The 21943-nt window shown below is 38.1% G+C and overlaps 1 protein-coding gene across 1 annotated transcript; it reads left to right on the top strand.

Annotated features, from left to right (window-relative positions):
* The first annotated feature begins 3825 nt into the window (after positions 1-3825).
* Positions 3826-20611, top strand: LOC18441477 (RING/FYVE/PHD-type zinc finger family protein). The gene is made up of 5 exons (XM_011627689.3): positions 3826-3941; positions 4671-5829; positions 16168-16530; positions 17229-17318; positions 19148-20611. Exons 2-5 carry the CDS (start codon positions 4723-4725, stop codon positions 20057-20059), a joined length of 2472 nt encoding a protein of 823 aa, XP_011625991.2. The 5' UTR covers positions 3826-3941; positions 4671-4722; the 3' UTR covers positions 20060-20611.
* The last annotated feature ends 1332 nt before the right edge of the window (positions 20612-21943 follow it).

Genomic DNA, 21943 nt, shown 5'->3' with positions numbered 1-21943 from the left:
TGATAAAAAAAGACCTATGGCAATAAAATAAAAAATAAAATGTTTACATAGTGTGTCAATTTTATACTATTGAAGTAGGGCACATCTCAAAAATATATTATAAAAAGTTATTATGATGCTGGAAAACTATATATTCGATCATCCCGAACTCGAGACATATTGATATGAAAAAAAAATAGATTTCAAGTCTTGAAAATAATGTATTTTATAACACATTATCTGGACTATCCAATATCCATTTTCGAGATTTTTAAGTGTTTTTAGTTCTACTAGATTTGCATTATTTTTTTAGCTTCAAATTCTATAGTTATGAGTGAAAATAGATTTTTATGCATTATTTTAAGAGATTTAAATTTCATAAATAAGGGTAAAAAAGATTTTTAGATCATCACATTAGTTTTCGAACCAAAATTTCATGAACCACACCTACCCAAATCTAAATGGCAGATTCATCATTCACATTTTTCGTGAGGCCAACATGGTGGCTGATATTCTTGCAAAGAGGGCCACATCTCGTTTACAAATTATTGTTTGGCGTACTCGTCTGCGGGACTGTATTTTCCGTGCTTTACTTCATAATTTGTCACAGGTGCCTCATTCTAGGGTTTTTAAAAAATTAGGCTATAATCATATTTATTTTAAAATATTAATAAAAAATGGGTAAGGGGCCTTCTCTCTCATGGACTTTACCCAAAATAAAATTTTTGATCAAATTATAAGCTATATTAGTACTTCGATGGTTCTCAAGGGAAATTATATTTAGTGAGATGCTGTTGAGAGATAAAAACAACAGTGGAATGGAAAATAATCTGAAAGCAAATTTAAAATGTTTTAAAAGTTGTTTTAATTAATTGTTTGATATAAAAATAGGAAAATGTTTCGATAGGGCTGCATACCTATCAAAATAAGTAAAGTCTTGCGACAAAACTCACCAAAAATTACAATTCTAGCATTGGGAAACCTTCAAATCAATCATTTTGGCTTTGACCATTTATGGTTGTGAAAAAAATTTGGATTTTAAGCCGTAAAAATAGTATATTTTATAACATATTATCTAGACCATCCCACTTGCCCAAAAAATAAGTATTCATGGATCCACAAGATGGATGAGTGACAAAATAAGAAAAGATAGAATACATAACAAATATATGCAAGGGATTTAGGAGTGGCTCCATTAGGCAAAAAGATGAGAGAAATTAGACTTAGGTGGGCTGGCCATGTGCAATGCAGATCCAATATAGCATGGTTAGGAGGTACGATTTGGTTCAAGTGGAAAATACTAAAAGGGCAAGGGGATGCCCCAAAGGACATTGATGAAAGTAGTATAAAATATATAGGGATTTAAGTCTTACTAATTGTATGATCCTTGGTAGAGCATAATAGCATAACATGATTTGCGTAGCTCAACTCAAATAATTGGGATGAGGCCGTGATGATGACCGTCAAAAGAAAAGCTAAAAAATTTGTTGCTCTTACGAGAGCATACTGTGAATTTGCTCCCTTGGGGTAAAGCTCATGAATATATATATATATATATATATATATATATATATATATATATATATATATGGGCGCAAATGAAAAGTGTTTTTTGCCCATAAGCTCAGTGTCGTCCGTTTTTTTCGGATGACGAGTATTAAAGGACCACCACGTGGCGGTATTTTTTACTAAAAAAAACACGGGCAACCGCCACGGCTCCCGTAGACTTATGGCAGTATTTTTTACTTAAAAAAACATGGGCAACCGACACAGCTCTCGTAGATCCATGACGATTTTTAAGACAACCGCTATAGATATAGCATGTTCGTGGCGGGAGGCAAAATACTATTCAATTTCACCTATAGACATTTTAAGAGTTTTCCTCTCTCTCTCTCTCTCTCTCTCTCTCTATATATATATATATATATATATATATATATATATATATATATATATATATATATATATATATATATATATATATATATATATATATATATATATATATATATATATATATATATATATATATATATATATATATATATATATATATATATATATATATATATATATATATATATATATATATATATATATATATATATATGCTGGCGCAGGCCTACTAACTTCACGACCTCAGTTCATATTTTAATTTTAATTTTTTATACAAATCTAAATCATATGAAATTTTAGGCATCTACTCTTTTCATCAAGACACACCTAATAAAAATATTAAAAAAATAATTCGTAAAATAAAAATTAACCAAAATACTCTTATAAAGTTTCAGAGGTATTTTAGTCAATTTATTTTTTAAATTATTTTTTTGATATTTTTATTTATCCTAAATTTAAAGTGATTTGAATTTATAAAAAAATTTAAAATTCAAATACGAAATGCTATTGTGATAATTAGATTGATCCATATTGAATCTAAGTTGTTGGGCTCATATAGAACTGTGAGCTAGTGAGCCTACGCTAGCATTGAGATAGTGGACCGTTGGGAAACTTTAGCTCTCGCAAGTATGGTCTCCATGAAATGTTCAGGACCCTTTGAATCTTCAGTGCCTTTCTCTCTGTATAATATTCAAGAGTTAGTGAGCATTAGTTTTGTTATTTTACATAAGTTTTTAGAATTTTCAATTTGTATATTTCAGCCATTTTCATATAACAGTGTATTATAGAATATAACATACAGCTAAAAATTGACTTTCAACACCGCTAAATGATTGATCGTATAAAAAGAAAAAATAGGCTGGCCAGCAGCAATTATACAACCACAAGACTAAATTATTCCAAAAGTCAAATAGAAGAAATAAATAACTCTTCCTTGCATGACTAAATTTCCATCTTGGCGGGTGAGAAAAAATAGAGATGGGAAACGGGAGAGACAGGCAGTAGGATCCATGAAGGGATAACCACAAATATAGGATCCATGAAGGGATACAAATTACCACAAATATAGTTTAATTTTTGTTTATTTAAATTTTTTTTTTTAATTTTCGTAAACTTGATCCATGCTCATTTTTTTAAATTTTGAATATTTTGTGATCAAAATAATTTTTACGGTAACCGCATTATACAATACTATAATGTTGTCAATACTATCGGTATACGATGGTAAAGAAAAAACCAAAAAAAACAAAAAAAGAGCTTATAGTAATAGAGTGGCAATGAACCTTAAACCCAAGGCCGACGGGTAGGCCTGACCTCTCAAGTCTAGATGCAACTCCAAATTTTGGTTCTACGAGGTCGAGTATGGGTCCAAAATTTGGACCCAAATACTATTTTAAACCTGACCCAAACTCAAACCCAAACCCAAACCCCAACCCAGAACCGTCTTGACCCAACCCGATGTGACCCCTAGGTGATGGACTGATGGTTAGTTGCTCACCTGGAATCAAGACACTTGTTAAGAAGTGGGCATCGAGTTTAGGGAAAACCCGATGGGCCGGTCGTCGTCGGGAACCGTACGCGTGCCAGTCGTATCAAAAGGCGTGCTGTGCTACAGAGAGAGATGGACGGTAGAGAGAGAAAGAGCAAGGCTTTTAGAGAGAGATGTATAGATGGACTAGAGAGAGAGAGAGCAAGATATAGAGTGAGAAAGAAGTGAGGAGATCGATGATGGACGGTAGAGAGAGAAAGAAGGAGATTTTGAGAGAAAGTAGAGTGAGAAAGAATTGAGAAGAGAGAGGTAGAGAGAAAGAGCAAGATCTTTAGAGAGAGAAATGTAGAGTGAGAGTTGAGGGGGGAGAATTGATGGATGGACGGTAGGGAGAGAACAAGATTTTAGAGAGAGAAATGTAGAGAGTGTGTAAGAATTGGGAGATCAGCAAAAATTCGAATGCTCGTTGATATTGTACCTGGACAGGAGTTTCGAGGGCGGGGTTTCAGCTGACCTCAAGGTCAAGCATGGCGAAATGACTCAGGAATATGTGTAAGATCAGGCCAAACCAAACCAGGTGTGTGAACTCTCTCTCTTTCTCTCTACCTCTCTCTATCTCCATCTCTCTCTTTGGGTTGTGCTGGTCGAAAAATGCTGGGTATGAGACCATTACTCTCCCCCTTTTCGTCCCCTGGTGCCTGAAATTTTGGGAACGTGACCATTTTCCTTTCTTTTTCTGCCCTAGGATGAGCAATTTTTCGGTTTGACACAATTTCTTAAACTCTCTTTCTCCCTCTCTGTGCCCTAGTATGAGCTATGTTACCCCCCTCCTCCAAAAAAAAACTCTCTTCATGCCCTAATATTCACAATAAAAAAATGATAAATGTGGAGTAGATGAATCAGTACCTCTCTATTTCCTGATGCATTTTATTGTTTTATGGATGCTTGCCTGATTTGCTAGATAAGCTTCCATACTAAAATGATGCACGTCAAAACAATATAACTCTTAGCCTTCTTTACCTGTAATATTCTTTTATATGCATTCAATCTGTATTCCTGGAAAAAGTTCAATTTCTTTCTTAATTTTTTTTATGTTTCTCTGAGTTTATGTAAAATTTTGTATAAATTTGTGATGTTGGAGATTTCACCAAGATATGAACTATATTTTCCTACTTCATTACAACAACGCGGAAAAAAAAGGAGAAATGAAAAGAAGAAAAAAAGGAATGCATCTTCTTACATTCCCCTAAACCTCAAACTCTGCCTTCTCTGATTTGGTTCTGCTTTGCCTTTCATTCATTTACAGGGAGAACTGTAATGTACAGAAGTTGATGCTCTGAAGTGGGGGAATTACAAAAATGGGCAAGGAATTACATTTGCTCAATGGAGAGATATCAAAATTTGATGCATCTGATGGCTCTTCTTCAGTTATAAGCCTCGAAATTCACGATCCCATGTCGAATGCTAATGGGAATTCCTCTTCATTGATAAGCCTGGAAACTCATGACCCCATGCTGAGTGCTAATGGAAATTCCTCTTCAGTTATAAGCCTTGAATCTTATGACCCCATGCCGAAAGCTAATGGAAATTCCTCTCCAGTTATAAGCCTCAAAACTCATGATCCCACATCAATTGCTAATGGAGAATTCTCTTCAGCTATAAGCCTAGGAACTCATGAACTCATGCCGAATGCTCATGGAGGGACAAAAATATCTCAAAATGAGGCTCCCAAATCTGCATCTTGCGATGAAACACTGGGTGGAAATAAGGACCAATATTGGTGTCACTCAGTTACTGAAGTTGTCAAGACATACAAAAGAAGGAAACTCGTGAATAAGAGGGGGGCTCAGGGTGACCTTGTTGTCGCAACTGTCGCTGCAGCAGATGCACTTTTGTTTATGAAGGAAACAGAAATCCCCCCCAATGGGTCCCCTTGCTCCCTCTCGATGATGGATTGTTCAAAGGATTCTAGTGGTCCAGAATTCATGTCTCGTTCCCTTGATCACCCATTGGCTACTCATTTACATGACTTTGAGAACTTCAAACTTGTTCAAAATTTGAAGGAATATGTGGCCAAGCGAGGGATTGTTCTTGGACCAGGGTGGAAAGCGCAGATCAGTTTTTGCAGTCGAAAAGGGTTGCATTCTTACTTCTCTCCGAGTGGTAAGGCTTTCACATCTATGAAGGCTGCTGCAAAGTTTCTTCAGGAGGAGAGAGAAAAGGAACTTCCCATGATTCTTGCAAGTTGTTCGGAGAGGTTTGAGAATATTTCCTATAGGAGTGCTTCTGTTTGTCCCCATTCCATTGTTCTCTCAAAGGAAATCTTTTTAGCAAGCTCATTGAGAAATCAATCGCTTATAAAAAAAGTGAAGTTTGATCCTCACGCGTCGGAACCACTGGCTCTGCAAAGCATTCTTCCTTCAGGTGGAAATAGTTTCAGTGGTGTAGGTCAACACTATGATCGGGTTTGTCACACTCTCTCTCTCTCTCTCTCTTTACATTTCTAATGAAGCAGATTAGTTCATTGTAGTAGGTCTGTCTTACCACCTTTTCTAATCTCCTTTCTGATTTCTTAGTGGATAATTGGACAATACGGTAAACTCTCCAAATATTGTCTTGATGTAGTGGCAAAAAATATACTATTACAAGTATTGCATTAAGTTGACGAGTCAATTTACTCAAAAAGAAAATTAAATCGGCATGTCATTGATTTGTTTCTTTGATCAGACCTGTTTTGTAATGTTATGGGAATCATTTTAGTATTTGTTTTGCCATGCAAATACATCTGCCCTAATATTTTGTGATTTGTGATTTCCTAACATTTCTTGATGCTGTGTCTTTCTAGGTCTTGTATAATAGGGTTTATTTTTTTGCATGTAATTATATTTTTCTACTGTTACAAAGTTCAGAGGTATGGGAACAAGTCTCAATGGCTTTTGGATGTCATTTGATACAAATGAAACATTTTATCAGGACTTAGCTACATGAAATGTCTACGATTTTTGTCTACAGTAGTGGGAGTGGAAGGGGGTGACGCAATCATTAATCAGATAAGAAGATTCACTTAATCATGACCACAACCATAGATATGAGGTTCTTGGTGCTGCCACTGGAGCTGTTTCTGGAGATGACAATGTTTGCCATTTGTAATGTGGGGCTTGGACTCTATCCAATATGGTGTTTTGTTTTCACCATGTGAGATTCTTGTGTTGGAGATGGGAGTAGCGTTCAGTTCTGTAGACTGATTAGCTTGAGGGTGGAAGAGCAGGTCCATGTTGAGGTGGTAACTAATTTGGAGTTCAGACATGAGGGTGGAGGCTTTGGTCAGGATAGAATGGAGTTACACTTTTATACTTGAAATATGTGTTGTTTCATCACTTCTTGTTTTTGAATATTAATTTGGTACCTGATGAGAATGGAATTAGCTCTGTGGCACCAACAACCCTGACCTCCTCTTCCTGGACCCCATTCCCAGCCCATTCCCTACATAAACTTCATCTTTGGTGCTCTATCTTGAGTGCTTACTTGATGAAGAGGAGGCTGAGATGCTCTTCGCTCTGAAGGCCTCCTATTGTCTCTATCAGGTTATTGTTGTGAGTCGATGTGAGCACCTTTCTGTTCGTGGTCCTTGTCTTTACGCATAGATTCTTGCCGTTCCATCAGCCATTGCCTATTCTTTAGGACTCCTAGGTGGGAGTACTTACTCCCAAGGCGCATCTCTTCAGAGTGTGCCACCTCCCTTCCATTTGCATGCCTATAGGTTTTTGATGTGGCCACAGTTTTATGCATGTTTAGATTTGTGTGCGCTATGCAAAATCCCTAGTGTATCCTTTATTTGCACATGTAAGGTGGCTAGTTTGGACAAGTTTAACATTTGTTAGCTATTTATCTACACTATTGTGTGTGAGTGTGTATTTCTGTGTGTGTATTCTGCCAATTGTACATAGTGGGGAATATGTACATATTTTCTAGTTCTTCTTTATATGTTGAACAATTGGACCTTTTTGACTAATTTTGCTTGTAGTGAAGCCAGAAGTCTGTTCAGTGATACATTGATTCCTATTCAAAGATTTTTGTAGGCCTAGGTGCTTCAATTGGGGAACCAAGTTTCTTTTATAAAAAAGAAATTACATGGTGAAACCAGGTGGGTACTAATAGGTGATAAAACGAGAGAGAGAGTAGACTTAGGTGTGCTGGCCATGTGTGTCGCCGACGAAGTACAACATGTGTTAGGAGGTGCGAGTTAGTTCAAGTGGAAGGACTGAAAAAGACAAGGGGTGGGCCCAAAGGACACGGTTGGAAGTAGTCCGAAAAGATATAGGGACTTAATGCTTCACTGAGGATATGACCTTTAATGGAGCAGAATGGAGAACCAAGATTCATGTAGCCGACCCCAATTAATTGGGAAAAGGCTAAAATGATGATGATGATGACTTGATGAAACTAGGTGGTCCAAAGATATTTTTCACTTTATAGTCTTTTTGTCACTTTGTTCTTACTGGATAAAAGCTGGACTCAAATATTTAAATGGTGGACTGCTTCAACTCAGGGAAGGTGGATTTAGGTGGCCTTATTATTTTGAGTCGGGCACCTCGGCACCAATAGGCAATAAGATGAGAGAAAATAGACTTAAGTGGGTTGGCCATGTGATGCCGATCAAAATCTGATTGCTACAAAATTTTATTTTTAGAGTTGTGGGTAGACTTTTTATTTATTTTTATTAGGGTTAATTTTTAAAAATAGGATTAATAAGAGTATTTTTAGTTTAGTTCATAAAGTCTTTTTTTTTTTATATGAGTTGGTTTAGGAAAGTCCGTAGATTCCTTTTGGATAGTTCTTTCTTTTTTTGGGATAGATCTTTTCTTTTAGGAAATGTGTGAATTGAAGGAAGCTAATCTTGTATCCATAGGAACGCGAGATAATAGGAAAAACTTATTACAAGGTAGCTATCTTCTTAGTTATAGAAACTTATTACAAGGTAGTTATCTTCTTAGTTATAGAAAGGAAAGTTCCACTTCTTTTGAAAAGTGGCGTGGGTAGGAGTTGAGTAATAGTCTTTTGTTAGTTATCTTCTTTTAGTAGTTATCTTTAGGTTTTTGAAAGCACACTCCTTTAAAAGGAGCACATGAATTGTAAACAGTAGTGTTGTCAAATTCGCTTTGCTTCGCTTCGGCCGAAGCCTTTAGATTTTAGGCCTAGATCCAACCGAAGCGAAGCTTGGTGTTGCCGCTTCGGCCAGCTTCGGGACGCTTCAATCATTTCAGGCTGCTTCGGTCAGCTTTTGCCTCTTCTGCCAAAGCAGCTAAGATGAGCTATTTACAACACTACAACACTAAAAAAAGTCATACTTTCAAACCGGTCATTGGCAGCAGCAGCAAAATGGTGATATGAGAATCAACTCAAAAAATCCCATCACACAAGCTTTGCAAAATCTCAACCAGTGTTCGCAAAATCGAACCGGAACGGTTAACATGACATGGGCCTGGAAGCGGTTTAACTAGCCTAACCGCTAAACCGGCCTAACTGGTAAACCGGCCGATTCAACCACTCTAACCGCGCAAGTCCCAAGGGATCAAAAAAGTGTCGAAAAAAATAAAAAAAATACAACAAAAATCTACTAAAATATGAAAAATATAAAAAGAATGATTAAAACAAAGCACATTCAAATGAAGTTGAAAATTAAAGAAAAAAATGGATTTTAACCCATTTTACATTTTCCAAAGGCTAGTTTTAAAATTTTCTAAAAAAGATGGGAAAATATAAAAGTGAGTATTAATGACCAAAACAATGTTTAATCTTTACCATACAGCAAAGAATATTTAAAAATATATTACAAATCAAATTCCTTATTTTTGGGAATTTATACACATTTTTTTGAATTTTTTTTTTTAAATACCGGTTGATCACCCTAATCGCCCAAAGCCGGGCCGATTCTGATCTAACCGGGCGGTTATCGGTTAGATCGGGCGATTTTGTGAACAATGATCTCAACCACTGGTTTTAAAGCCAAAACCTTGAAGCCCATGAGGAGACAGAGAGGGATGAGGAGAAGGAGGTTTGGAGTGAAGGTTTGTCTCTCCTCTAGGAGTGAGCCATAGAGAGCGAGGGAGAGATAGTGGCAAACTAGATCTAGTTCTTGGCTTTGGGCTTTTTGCAGTCTTTGATATTTATACATAGAACGTGAGAGAACTTATGAAAATGCCCCTGGCTATATAAAAGTTTTTTATTTTATTTTTTGGAATAAAAATTTTGATTATTTTAATATTTTCATATATATGCAGATAGATATCTAATTTATTTATATTAAATTGAAAACAAAATCCGAAGTCTTTTTCCAAATCAGCTGAAGCACCAAATTGCTTCATTTTTTTGACCAAACCGAAGAAGACTCCAAAGCGAATCTGACAACATTAGTAAACAAGGTGATTATTTTTTATGGAATAAAGAATGTTTTTTTTGTAGAGAGAGAGGCTCTTCTTGTGAGTGTTTTTTCTTCTCTTGTGCTTGTGGGCCCGTAGCGGAATACTCAGATCTACAAGTTTGTTCCTTTTGCTTGCTATTTCCTTCGTGGTTTTTATTTCTCTCTAAAACGCGGTTATTTTGCCAGGTGCTAGTCACCGATAATTTTATACTATGTCACCATGTGTGACCAGTGTTTTAAAAAGTGCTAGGCAGGACCTAGGCGGTCGGGGGGGTCCAGGCCGCCCAGTGCATAGGCGGGGCGCCTAGAACTTGGGCAGCCCAGTAGAAATTTATTTATTTATTTTTCTCTCTCTCTAAAATAGGCTCTAATGGGTTTTAGGTTTCAAATGAACCTAAAACTGGTTTTAGGTTTCAAATGAACCTAAAACCCACAATTTTGAACCTTTAGTATTAAAAAAATGACCAAACAATATCCTCAACGAGGGGCATTTCCGCCCCTGGGCGCCACTTAGGCGGGTTCCCAGGCACCTAGTGATATCCGCTTTTTTTGGGAGCCTAGGACTGAGCAATGCACCCAGGCCTCCAGAACCGCCTCAACAGCAGCCCAGGCGCTGGGCGGTTCGCTTTTTGAACTATTGTATGTGACATAGACCCAATACAACATTTGTTAGGAGGTGCGAGTTAGTTCAAGTGAAAGGCTAAAAAATGGCAAGGGAAAGGCTTAAAGAACATGGTTGAAAGTAGTGAGAAAAGATATGGGGACTTATGACATCATTGAGGGTGTGGGCCTTAATAGATCAGCATAGTGGACCAAGATTCATGTAGCTGACCCCAATTAGTTGGGAAAAGGCTTTGAAGATGATGATGATGACCTCAGCGGCCTAGGAGGCTGGAGTTTGTGGCATAAAGACAAGATCAAACCCATAATTTAGGGGCTTTTTCTTGTTTAGTTTGTTATGTATTACCTTTGCGGTCTTGTTGTGTTATGATGTAACCTTTATTCTTCTTGTTTGGATGTGCGCTGTGTGGCTCACATGGGCCATTTGTGTATATGTATGTGTATATATTCATTATCCATTCATGTACCATTCGAACTCATACTTCTATATGCATGAACATGGAATCTTGGTAACAAGATTGGGCATGCACATATATGGTTATTAGCATTTAGGATTTAGAACCCCTAACTGTGTGTAATAAATTCATGGATGAATGTTGTTTCTTATTAAGTTGTTTCGATGGTAATTTATAACACTGTTAACTCTGATGTAGTCATGCAGCCTAACACACTCTTACAATCACAACCTAAAGGCACAAAAGTGGCACCCTTTAGCACCAATTGGTGTGTATGCATATTGATTTTGATGTTGATGCAAACCAACTAATTTTCATCATTTTATATTGTTAATTTCTATATAATAATCATACATTTTTCTTATCTTTGCCACCCTTGAATTTGAGGCAACTGCCTGGGTCACCTAGTTTGTGAGGACCCCTTGAATGTCTAGGTGATCGCTTTTGTCCCTTGTTTTTTGGTTGTGCTTCGTAATTCTTTTTAGAAGACTGTCTGGACTGTCTATCAGTTCGTTCCCAATGTTGATTTTTTTAGCTTTTACAATTGAAGGCTCACCCAAGTGAAGGCATCTATGTCAATCAAGTGCCTTTTATCATCATCATCTAAGCTTTATCCCAACTATTTGGGGTGGCTTAGTGCCTTTTTTTAATCATTAACAAAAAAATATATTATTAAAATAGAATTACAAAAACATAAAGCATAAAACAAAGGCCAAGGGATGCCAAGACAACATTTCAAGATTCCTGCACTGAAATTGTGTCGACATAGAGTGAATCTCGAACAACCCTATGTTGACGCAACCCCTCCACTGGCTAGGGTATCACCCTGTTGGTTAGCTCTCCTGAGAATGAGCACAAAAGTCATTTTCTTAGTCTCACAGATGTCAAAGTCTTAATAAATATCATAACCTAGAGGACTATTTACGGCCCCATCTTATGACATTAAGACAATCTCCTTCTAGGCTTCTACTACCAATCGACTCCTTAAATGGAAGGGACAGATCCTTAGATCTATAACTGTAAGCAATGCACGAGCATCCTCTAATGTAAACTCACATATCCCCATGTGGTCTGCGTACCTTTGCTTCCTACCTTCTTAATCTCTAAAAATCCTACCCATACCTGCTGGTTTCAGATTACTGTGTGAACATCCTTCAAAATTTAGCTTCATAATACCCTCCACTGGAGCAACCCAAACTGCCCTAGATTGAAGCAAGTGGTTCCGATAAGGTCAAAATCTCCCAAATCAATGGCCTTGAAACCTTGAAATTTTGGTCAAAGCAGAGTTCATGAGATTACCATGTTCCTAATCCTTTCCTGGAGGACCAACTCATGCACCCTTTGATCCCTTAAGTTGTAAGCATTCCGCTCATTCAAAATGCCCAATAATGGTCATGATCATTGCCAATGCATCCGACTCGTAGGTGAGATTGCCATAGAGACGCATCTCACCATAAGGTCCTCTATGTTGGCTAGAGGTCAATCAATAATGTTGTAAATTTTATCACGAACAATTTGCTGCAAGAGATCAATGAGTGGGTGGGATGTGAAAAGTTTATAAGATTTCCATTTCAGAATATTTGAGATGGAGAAGTTTGTCTGCAGGATGTAGGCTCTATGGCCTCCTTTAATGCCCTATTCACAGCAGTTGTTTTGTATTATTTTTCTACTACTACTACTACTACTACTACTACTACTACTACTACTACTATCATTACTATTATTAAATATTATTAATCTTCTTCTTCTTCTTCTTCTTCTTCTTCTTCTTCTTGATACTTAACCAACAGTTTCATTAATATAATAAAGCTTTAATATTATGTATTAACACAATTTGTCGTAATGACGACATCCCTAGAAGACTACATAAAGAGTACACATACAGTTGACTTACTAACTCTGTCCATCTCCGGCAGGCCATCTTACTTTGATTGAAGCCACTCTTTCTAGCACCCTTATATGTCAGATGTCAGTTTTTCATATGCCCCCCTCGGTGGCCCACCGTTTGGAGCAGCTAATGAGAAACTTTTTGTGGTCCAGCAATGGGGATAGGAAGATCCATCTTATGTCTTGGAAGAATGTCTGCAAACCTAAATCTCTAGGGGGGCTGGGCATTCGAACCCTCAAAGAAATAATCTTGCTCTACCTGGGAAATGGTGGTGGCGCTTAGCTACCCAAAACAACCATCTCTGGCCGGAGGTGATCAACTCAAAAAACCACAGTTCTGACCCCTCTTGGGTACCCTCCCGACGAGCTCATAGCAACTCCTTGGGGATATGGGAGTCCATACTGCGTTCTTACCCACACTTTCAATCCATGATCAGGTACAGGCCTAGGCAGGGCGACAAAACGTTGTTCTGGATCGATACTTGGCCAGAGAATGCACTCCTTAAAGCCCTATACCCTAGACTTTTCCTCTTGGCCAGTGACTTTAATGCAACTGTGGAATCCCAGTTTCAGCTGATGGGCAATAGGAGGGTGTGGAGTCCTACCCTTAGAAGACCACTCTCGGATCCAGAATTTCAGGAATTCACAGCCCTTTCCATCACTCTAAACTGTCTTCCTGCCCCTTCGAGGCCAAGATAGCCTCATCTAGCCCCCCAACCACTCGGGTTCCTTCTCGGTGGTCTCCTTCTACTCTTCTCTAGCTCATCCCAGAAGCCCCCCTGCTTGCCCCAATTCTATTGTAAACAAAGTTTGGATTCCTTTGGTTCCCCCTGGGATTCAATTCTTCAATTGGATAGCTGGATCCGAGAGAGCCCTTACTGTAGATCAATTGCAGAGAAAGGGTCTCCAAATCCCAAATAGATGCATTATGTGCACTGAGGATGAGGAGACCAATACTCATCTCTTCATCCATTGCAAGGTAGCCTTGTCTATATGGGCTGACATCCTTCAGTTATTCCAATGGCAGTAGGTGACTCCACCTGATGTCCCTCATCTCATCAGTTCTACCTTCTCAACCGCCTGTCGTAAGGCTGGCACCCTGCTGTGGCAAGCCTCGGTGGCTGCCACCCTTTGGACAATCTGGACTGAGAGAAATGCCAGAATTTTTCGAAGCCAGCCATCTCCGGTGAATGCACTAGTAGAAAAGATCAGAGAAGCAGTCCTCTTCTGGGCCACTCACCACAAACAGTTCAAAAACTTTTACCACTTTGACTTTCTCCACGGCTGGACTCCCATTCTCTCCTTCAAAACTCAGAGGCCATCACGCTCTTCCCTTTGGAGACCACCCAAAGAGGGCCACATCAAGCTTAACTTCGATAGGTGTTCTCTTGGAAACCCAGGTCATGCAGGCATAGGTGGCTTGTTCTGCAACCACAATAGCAATACCCTTTGCTCCTTTTCTATTCCCATTGGTGTCTCTGATTCAGCAATTGCAGAGGCCTCTGCCCTCCGGGAAGGCCTCAGGAATTTAAACACTAGCTGGGGGCAATATGTAACCATTGAAGGCGACTCTTACAGTTTTATAGCCTGGGCCTCAGGCACTGTCCCCCTGGCCTTGGAGGCCTGACAGCATATTCGAAGAAATCTGTCAACTCACAAGGGATCTACAAATCTTGTGGAATCACGTTTGAAGAGAAACAAATGATGAGGCCGATTCCCTAGCAAAGGCAGCTGCAACCTTGTCTCAAGCCAACCTGAGCAACCCTTAGGGAATGTTTGCTTGACTCCCTAGCACAGATTGGACTTGATATAATGGCTCAATTCATGTAAAACTTTTTTGATACACCCTTGGTTTTGTACAGGGCACCCGTTTGTGGGTTGCTTATTTTTTGGGCAGAACCCGTCTGTGGGTATCCTACCCCCCTCTCCTCTCACATTCTGTACTCGCTTTCTGTTCAATACAGTCAACATATTAAAAAAAAACTTTCCCTCGCAAATTGGTCTGCTATCTGGTTCGTTTGTCCTCCACAAATGGTGAAGTTAACCTAAGATGTTAAAGAATTCTGCAAAAGTTTCACCGGAAACACTCTTTAACTTCCATCTAGGGTCCATTTCTTTCTTATGCCATGCTATAACATTTTTAGAGTTCCCTTCTACAATCTCCTTCGATTTGGGTTTGAAACTCTGAAGGCCTGCTAGAAATGCCCTTGCTTCAGCCTCTCTAGCATCAAAAGTTGGCAAAGGGCCTGAGAAGGTTGGGCAAATATGCTTTCTTTTAATCAGAACAACTTGGATGGTCTTCCCCTTCTGGTTGCAGTTCTGAATAGTTGATCATAATAGCAGCCCGAATGAGTGAGTTCAGATATTGCATGTTGAAAATAGTGTTGTGTGGTTGGGCCTGCAGATTAAAGTTGATTTCTGGTCCAATGATGAAAGGTGTGAAGTTTTGAAGATTCGACTCCCTAAACATCATTTTTGAGAAATGTTAACTTGGTATTACAGAAAGGAGATAGTACAAAATTTCAGCCCAAAGGATTGGGCTTTGCATAAAAAATTAAGGCTCCCCTAAAAAGGGGGTACTGTACAAAAACTGTAGGGTCAAGTAGGAGAGGAAAGGAAGCTCTCCACTACAGTCAAGAATGGACTGAGGCTACAAAAAATTACCGTTGCTAGAGTGTTAGCTCCTTTTGCTAGAGAGTCTGCGTGTGAGTTGCATTCCTGCCACACTTGTCTCCAGGATACTGAAAGGTCCATACAAAGATGGGCAATTTCTTAAAAAATGTGCACCAGGGACCATGGATATGGAGCAGAGCCAGATGCCCAGCGAATTACATTTCTTGAGCAAGCTTGACTCTAAACATCATTGCTCTATTATGGGTAAACTTGAGTCCAGTTTGGGGGAAGATTTGGATGGAGAAAAAAGTTAGGGATTTTATTTTATTTTATTACCTAAAAATGTTGTGTATGAATCATCATAGCTATCCAGTTCCACAGCAAGGTCCTCTTCATATTATTGTTATGGTGACACAAGATATTATTGAGTAAACACCAATCAACACCCAACTACTAGGCATCAATCAACAATTGTGATTTGCTTCATTCCTCCAGCAATTCTTTGGTGTGATATTTGATGATCGAAAGCAACCAGCAAGTGTTTGATATTAATTAACAGTTACATTAAAAATGTACAGTATGTTATTCATGGACTTGATATTCCGATCTCATTTCCTAAAACAACTGTTAAACACTTCATGCAATCAAATATGTACTGCAACTCTCTCTGTCAATAGGGTGGTTCCCATGACTATGTAAAGGAAACTCTTCTCACTGGGTACTGGTACAACAAAATATGTTCTGCATTATGTGCTTCCTTTGTGTTATTTTAAGCACATTTGTCATAATTCACTAGTTATTTGCAGGAAGCTATAGACCCAGTCTCAGAGCAATTGGATGAAGAGGGTATTAGCTATCATCAGAGGCCAGGAAAGACTCGAAATTATATGGCCCTTAATGATGTCCTCAAGGAAGATAACGTAGATATTGCTGGCAGATTTCCTACCAAGGAGGGTAATCATACAGAGGCTCTGAGATTAGAACAATGTGAGAGCATTTTCCATGATGTCCATATCTCAGAGCAGCTCACATCCTTGTGTGATCTATTTTGTGGGAGCTTTAACGACATCAAGAAGGGCAACATTTTTGGTCTTAACTTCATTGATTTAAGGATGAAATCCGGACTTTACGCTCAGTCTCCTGAGCACTTCGCTTCAGATTTGCGGCAGGTATTATTTTGAAACATGTTTATCCAACCATATTTAGCAATGTCCATTATTGTTCTTTTAGTGATTAGCTCTTGTAGTTTTGTTTTTCTTTAGTTTGATATAATTTCTAACGCTGTAGAGGTTTATTTTTTGGAAATGCTTATTACTATTGGGTAAAATTATGCATGTGTATGCCTTTTCTGGTCATATTACATGAATTTTCTTTTCTATTTACTGAAGGATATGAAACTGTGAGCATTTTCATGCCTTCATTAAACCTTGACCTGGACCATTACTCCGCGGCTTCGACCTGTTCCAGCCAGTTATGGGATTAAATCTTAGAACTGGTTTGAACTGTTATGTACCAATCCTAGCATTCTAGGAGTGCCTCTTTCTCCAAACATTTATTCTGTTGATAAAAGGTTTTGTGATGTCCTATGATTTCTTTTTCTTTAAGCTGGATAAAGAAAGAAGTGGAACGAACTGGTTTCTCTGGAAATTCTTTTTATGAATTTTGGCCCCAGGTTACAACATCCTTAAAACATAGTGCACGTTTCCTAGCTTCCTACATGATGTTAGTGTTGAACTCTGGGTGAGATTTTTACTTTCTTCTCTGGTTCTTGTGAGTGGCTTCATGTTCCTTTTGTATTTCAATTTCAGTTATGTTTGTATTTTTTATTTTTCCTCTGAAGACATTAGACATCTGGAACTTTTTGCAGATATGCAAGCATCTTCTGGATATTGGCCAGGAAATGGCTGTTCTTGCCGGTGATCTCTTAGAGAATTTTCAGACTTCCCATCAGAAAAAGGTAAAATATTTGACATTTGGAATGACAAATCAAATAGTACTACTGCTTTAAATGCCATTTTCCTATTTTGTGTTTGTAGCATAATTACAGGATCTTCCAACCAAGGGGTCGATCCCGCTCTTGAAGCCCACTTGTGCAATCCAAGGAGAGGAATCTTTCTCCTCTGAGATTTTTAACTTTGGGATCCCGCTCCTTCCTATTAGGGATATAGATCATCTGTTACATGGGATCCAAGTTCCTTGCCGTCATATCTAGTGGATCATAGATAAACTGAACTAAGGTTCCACTTACGTCGGATCAAGATTCCCTTCGTGGTAGACTATATTGCCCTCTTTAATAGGTCCCAAGATCAACTTTGAGCTTGAATTTAGTGCTAAGTAACCGTTACTTTGCATAATTCATTAACATCCTTAAATATCATATAATATATGAGTTGCATGTTTTTCTGCACACATAATTTCCAGTGGTGTTAGACTATATTGTCCCTTTTGGGGTCTTTAACAGGACATGAGTCATGTTGACCTTCAAATTAATACTTATCTTGATACTTTATTATTCAACAATGAAGGATAGCGTAATTGTTATTACATTACATCAACTCATAAACGACACTTAAAAGAATGCAAACAGTTAAAACTATTACGTAATGATTCAATTTTCTTAATTTGTTATAAATTTTTAAATTTTAAATTTTTATTATCACTTTACACTTGCACTTCCCAGTCCCGACCTAAGGAAGCCTAGTTAGGTGCATTTGAGGACCTCATTATTTAACCAGATGGAGCTTGAACCTGTAGAACTTTTATTTTATCATTTAATGTATAAACTACAATCAAAAGGAGTACAAAAATATTAAATTATTATAGAATGATTGAATTTTTTACATTTTTATTAAAATTCTGGATTTTTTAGAAAATAATTAATAATGTATTACGGTTGCACTTTAGGACCTCAATATTTGACCAGATGGAGCTCAAAACTATTAAACTTATCATTTGATCCCTAGAACTTTGGAATAAGGTCCCCAATATTGGGATCTCAATCCCTAAATTTTGGGGCTTGTACAGCAATCCCAAACCTAGGGACCTTCTAGCATTTCACAAACTCTTTCTTCTGATCCCATCTGGGAACATTCCTGATCCTGATCCCAGTTCCGGTGACTATGATTTGCAGAATTCCTTTGGAAATTTGTTTCTCATGTTCTTTTAATATGCAGGACAAATCTTGACCCACTTTTATTCTTCAATATGTCAGTTTATTTCTCCCATCTTGCTTGCTAGTTAATATTTTCTACTTTTTCCATATAAATCTCATTCTTTTTTTTTTTTTTTTTTTAACATTAGCAAAGAATTTCGAATTCATATAAATCTCATTCTTCTTGCATTATGTGCTCTATGTTCTTGTCTATTAAACCCCGTTGTCGAGTAATAAAAAATGGTGGAATTGGGGACAGAAAAATGCTTTATTAGTTTTTAGTAGTTCCAATTGAATTTTAAAGAACCTGATGGAAAATGTCTTGTCCTTCCTTGGGGTTTTCAAATTTAAAAACTCAGGGAGGCCTACCAATGCTTTCAAAGGTGGTATGTCTTGAAACTTAGCTGAAAAGATACTACTGATAACACACACAAGGTTTCTAAAAACAATTTAGTTACAGTAATTTGATCTCATTAGTAATTTTATTACAAACCCAAGAGTTGTTCAGATGTTGCTACCAAATATACAACGTTTTCGCCTATAGAGTTCTGCTTTGTGTGATGCTCTTGGATAAGGTACTTTGTCTATATTCCCTTCCTATCGTGTATCCTAAAACTACAGAATTTCTTTTGCAGCAAGTCAACCAACAGGGCACTAAGGAAACAAATTCCACCCTTCCCAGGTCAACCGCGAGAAAATCTTCATTTCATGAATTTGATCTCCATCCCACACCTATGGAATTAGGAGCTTGCGCAGATGGAGTATGCCGGCTTTGTGGAAAAAATGCGGAAGATGACGACTGTATCCTTATATGTGATGGGTGTGAGGCCTCTTATCATATGTATTGCCTCTCCCCTGCTCTCGAGGAGGTCCCCCATGGGAGCTGGTACTGCCAAGCATGCTCTGCTGCTCGAAAGGAATCCTCAGCAACCAATGACACTGCTGAAAATGATGAAGCGGCTCACTCTGATATCGGTGATAATGGTGGCATGAGGCATCACTGTGTGGTTTGTGAGAGATTATATAATCTACAATTGCAGAAACTAAAGGGGGAAAACAGAATGAAAAGGAATTCGGGAAACAAGAGCCAATGGGGAAAGAGAAGTGGTGGGGGAATGGACCCCAAGGACTCTGATAAGATGAATAATGTATCCATTATTGAGGAACCGAAAATATCTATTAAGAAAGGAAGCAAGGAATCGGGGTCATGCAAAATGTGTGGAAGTAGTAAAAGGGGTGACAAGGACATGGCAAAGTGTGCGAACAAGGGTTGCTTTTTCAAGTATTACCACATTTTGTGTTTGGAGCCTCCATTGAAAAGTCTTCCGCCACCCGGATGGTACTGTCCCTCCTGTCTTTGTAGGGTTTGCCTTATTGATGAGAATGATGATCGAATTGTCCTCTGCGATGGATGTGATGAGGGATATCACACCTATTGCATGAATCCTTCACTCCTAAACATACCGAAAGGTAAATGGTACTGTAGTTCTTGTCGAGAGAAGCAGATACCAAATGGGCTAAAAATACCAAGACGGGTCGTACCTTAGGGAAGCCCCATTTGAGGGAAAGGCCTATCAGGAAAGTTTCAACAGTGGAACATTGGGCTGGTCCTTTTTGTAGCATTTTGAAAGCGGTTTCGAAGTTCTCCTTCTGTAGTTTACACGTGTAGAAGACTCGCCAGCCCAGTTGGTTAGCATTGATTCAAGACCCTTGTAGACACAAAACTGGTTTTGTATGTTGAATTTATCAGTTGTTCCCGACCACAGTTTGAGCTTTCATTTGGGAATTAAAGGGCTTGCAGCTGCAAAATCCCAATGAACCAAATTGTTCGGAGAATGGTGATCCACAACATGGTAGGTGGGCATGGTAGCCATGTCCAGAGTGAATATGTAGAAATATGTAGAGAAACTGGTTCAGCCAGACTCGGGGTTAAAATGATTCAGGGCCTTGTGTACAGCACGTTGATGGTGTGTATCCTTCATTTGCCTTTCTGCATGACTCAGCACGAAATCTTCTCCTTGGTTTCTAGTTTATAGTACGCTGTAACCAATATCATATTACCTTATTAATGTCTAGGTGCATCAAACTATTTTTCTCAATGTCGTCAGATTTGGAGTTTTCGGTTTGGTGAAAAAAATAAAACAATTCGGTGCTTTAACCGATTTGGGGGAAGAACTTTTTTTAAGTTTAATGTATATAAATTGGATATATTTATATATAAAAATAATGAAAGAGTTTCAAAATAAAAATGTCAAAAAATAAAAAAAAAATAAAACAACATGACTTTTATATAGATTTATCTTTCAGTTGAAGACCCGAAGCTGACCAAAACGGTAACACTAAGCTTCGTTTCGGTTGATGCCTAAAATCGATGGCTTCGGCCACTTTGGCCAACAATGAATCAGTTCTAACAACATTGATTTATCAAATCGACCGGGAAGCATGTCTATTCTTATCCTTCTAGAATAGGGTATCAGTAGAGAATACTTGGAATTATACTGCTCTTCTTTTTATTTGGGATTTTTCTATATGGACTCACCCAAATTGGAATGCCGAGACTAGGGCTCAGTCCATTGCAACTATTTAAACTGTGGTCACACCATTGAACTTAAAGCCACCCGTAACTGTCGGAAATGACATAAGTCTTTTGGCTGTGCTAATAGTCTTGCTGTGGTTCCAACTTTCCAATAGCAAGTATCGTTTGGAAGAAATTTCTGACTGGTTCTTCCATCTTATCTTTAACAGGCCGTACAAGTTAGCGTCTTCTTAACATTTAATATAATATTTTAACATCGGTGACTTCCAATCGGGATCGCCAATCTGGATGGAAATTGGTCAAGTGCAAACCCCCAATGGTATGGATCTCGGCCGGATTGCATTACCCTCTGAAACCCTCCTAATAATATTTTTCAGTCTATAAGTTAAATTAATATTTTTTGGATCCCCCTTTATTTACCCAGTAAACTACCACTTTTAACTTTATTTTCAACGATTCGACATTGATCTATGGGTGAACAATCTGCCCTACTGATCTGGGTTTGGAAACACATTAAAAGCTAACCCATTCTATTTCCTTTTTTAATTGCCTTCCTTTACTTTGGAAATTCATGAAAAAGGAATTCCAATTACAAATGATGAATTTTGGGTTACTCGGTGGGGGAAATTATGTTCGCATACCATTCGCAAATATAATTTTTTAATGCATCTAAACAATCCATAGGAGATGCGATCAAAGCTGCCTCAATCATGGAACTGATCCGGTCATACATCACTATTCCATCTTTTTTTTTTTATATGTTTTAAGTCCATCATGGAACTGATCCGGTCATACATTACTATTCCATCTTTTTTTTTCTGTTTTAAGTCAATCATGGAACTGATCCGGTCATACATTTACTACACCCAATCCCACTTATCTGGGTTTTTAAATG

The sequence above is a fragment of the Amborella trichopoda genome, chromosome 11, assembly GCF_054954075.1.
Source record: "Amborella trichopoda isolate Santa Cruz 75 chromosome 11, AtrichopodaSantaCruz75HAP2 v2.0, whole genome shotgun sequence".
In the NCBI taxonomy this organism is placed as follows: Eukaryota; Viridiplantae; Streptophyta; class Magnoliopsida; order Amborellales; family Amborellaceae; genus Amborella; species Amborella trichopoda.
Note: the sequence above shows the minus strand (reverse complement) of the source record. Positions and strands in the feature narration are given on the sequence as shown.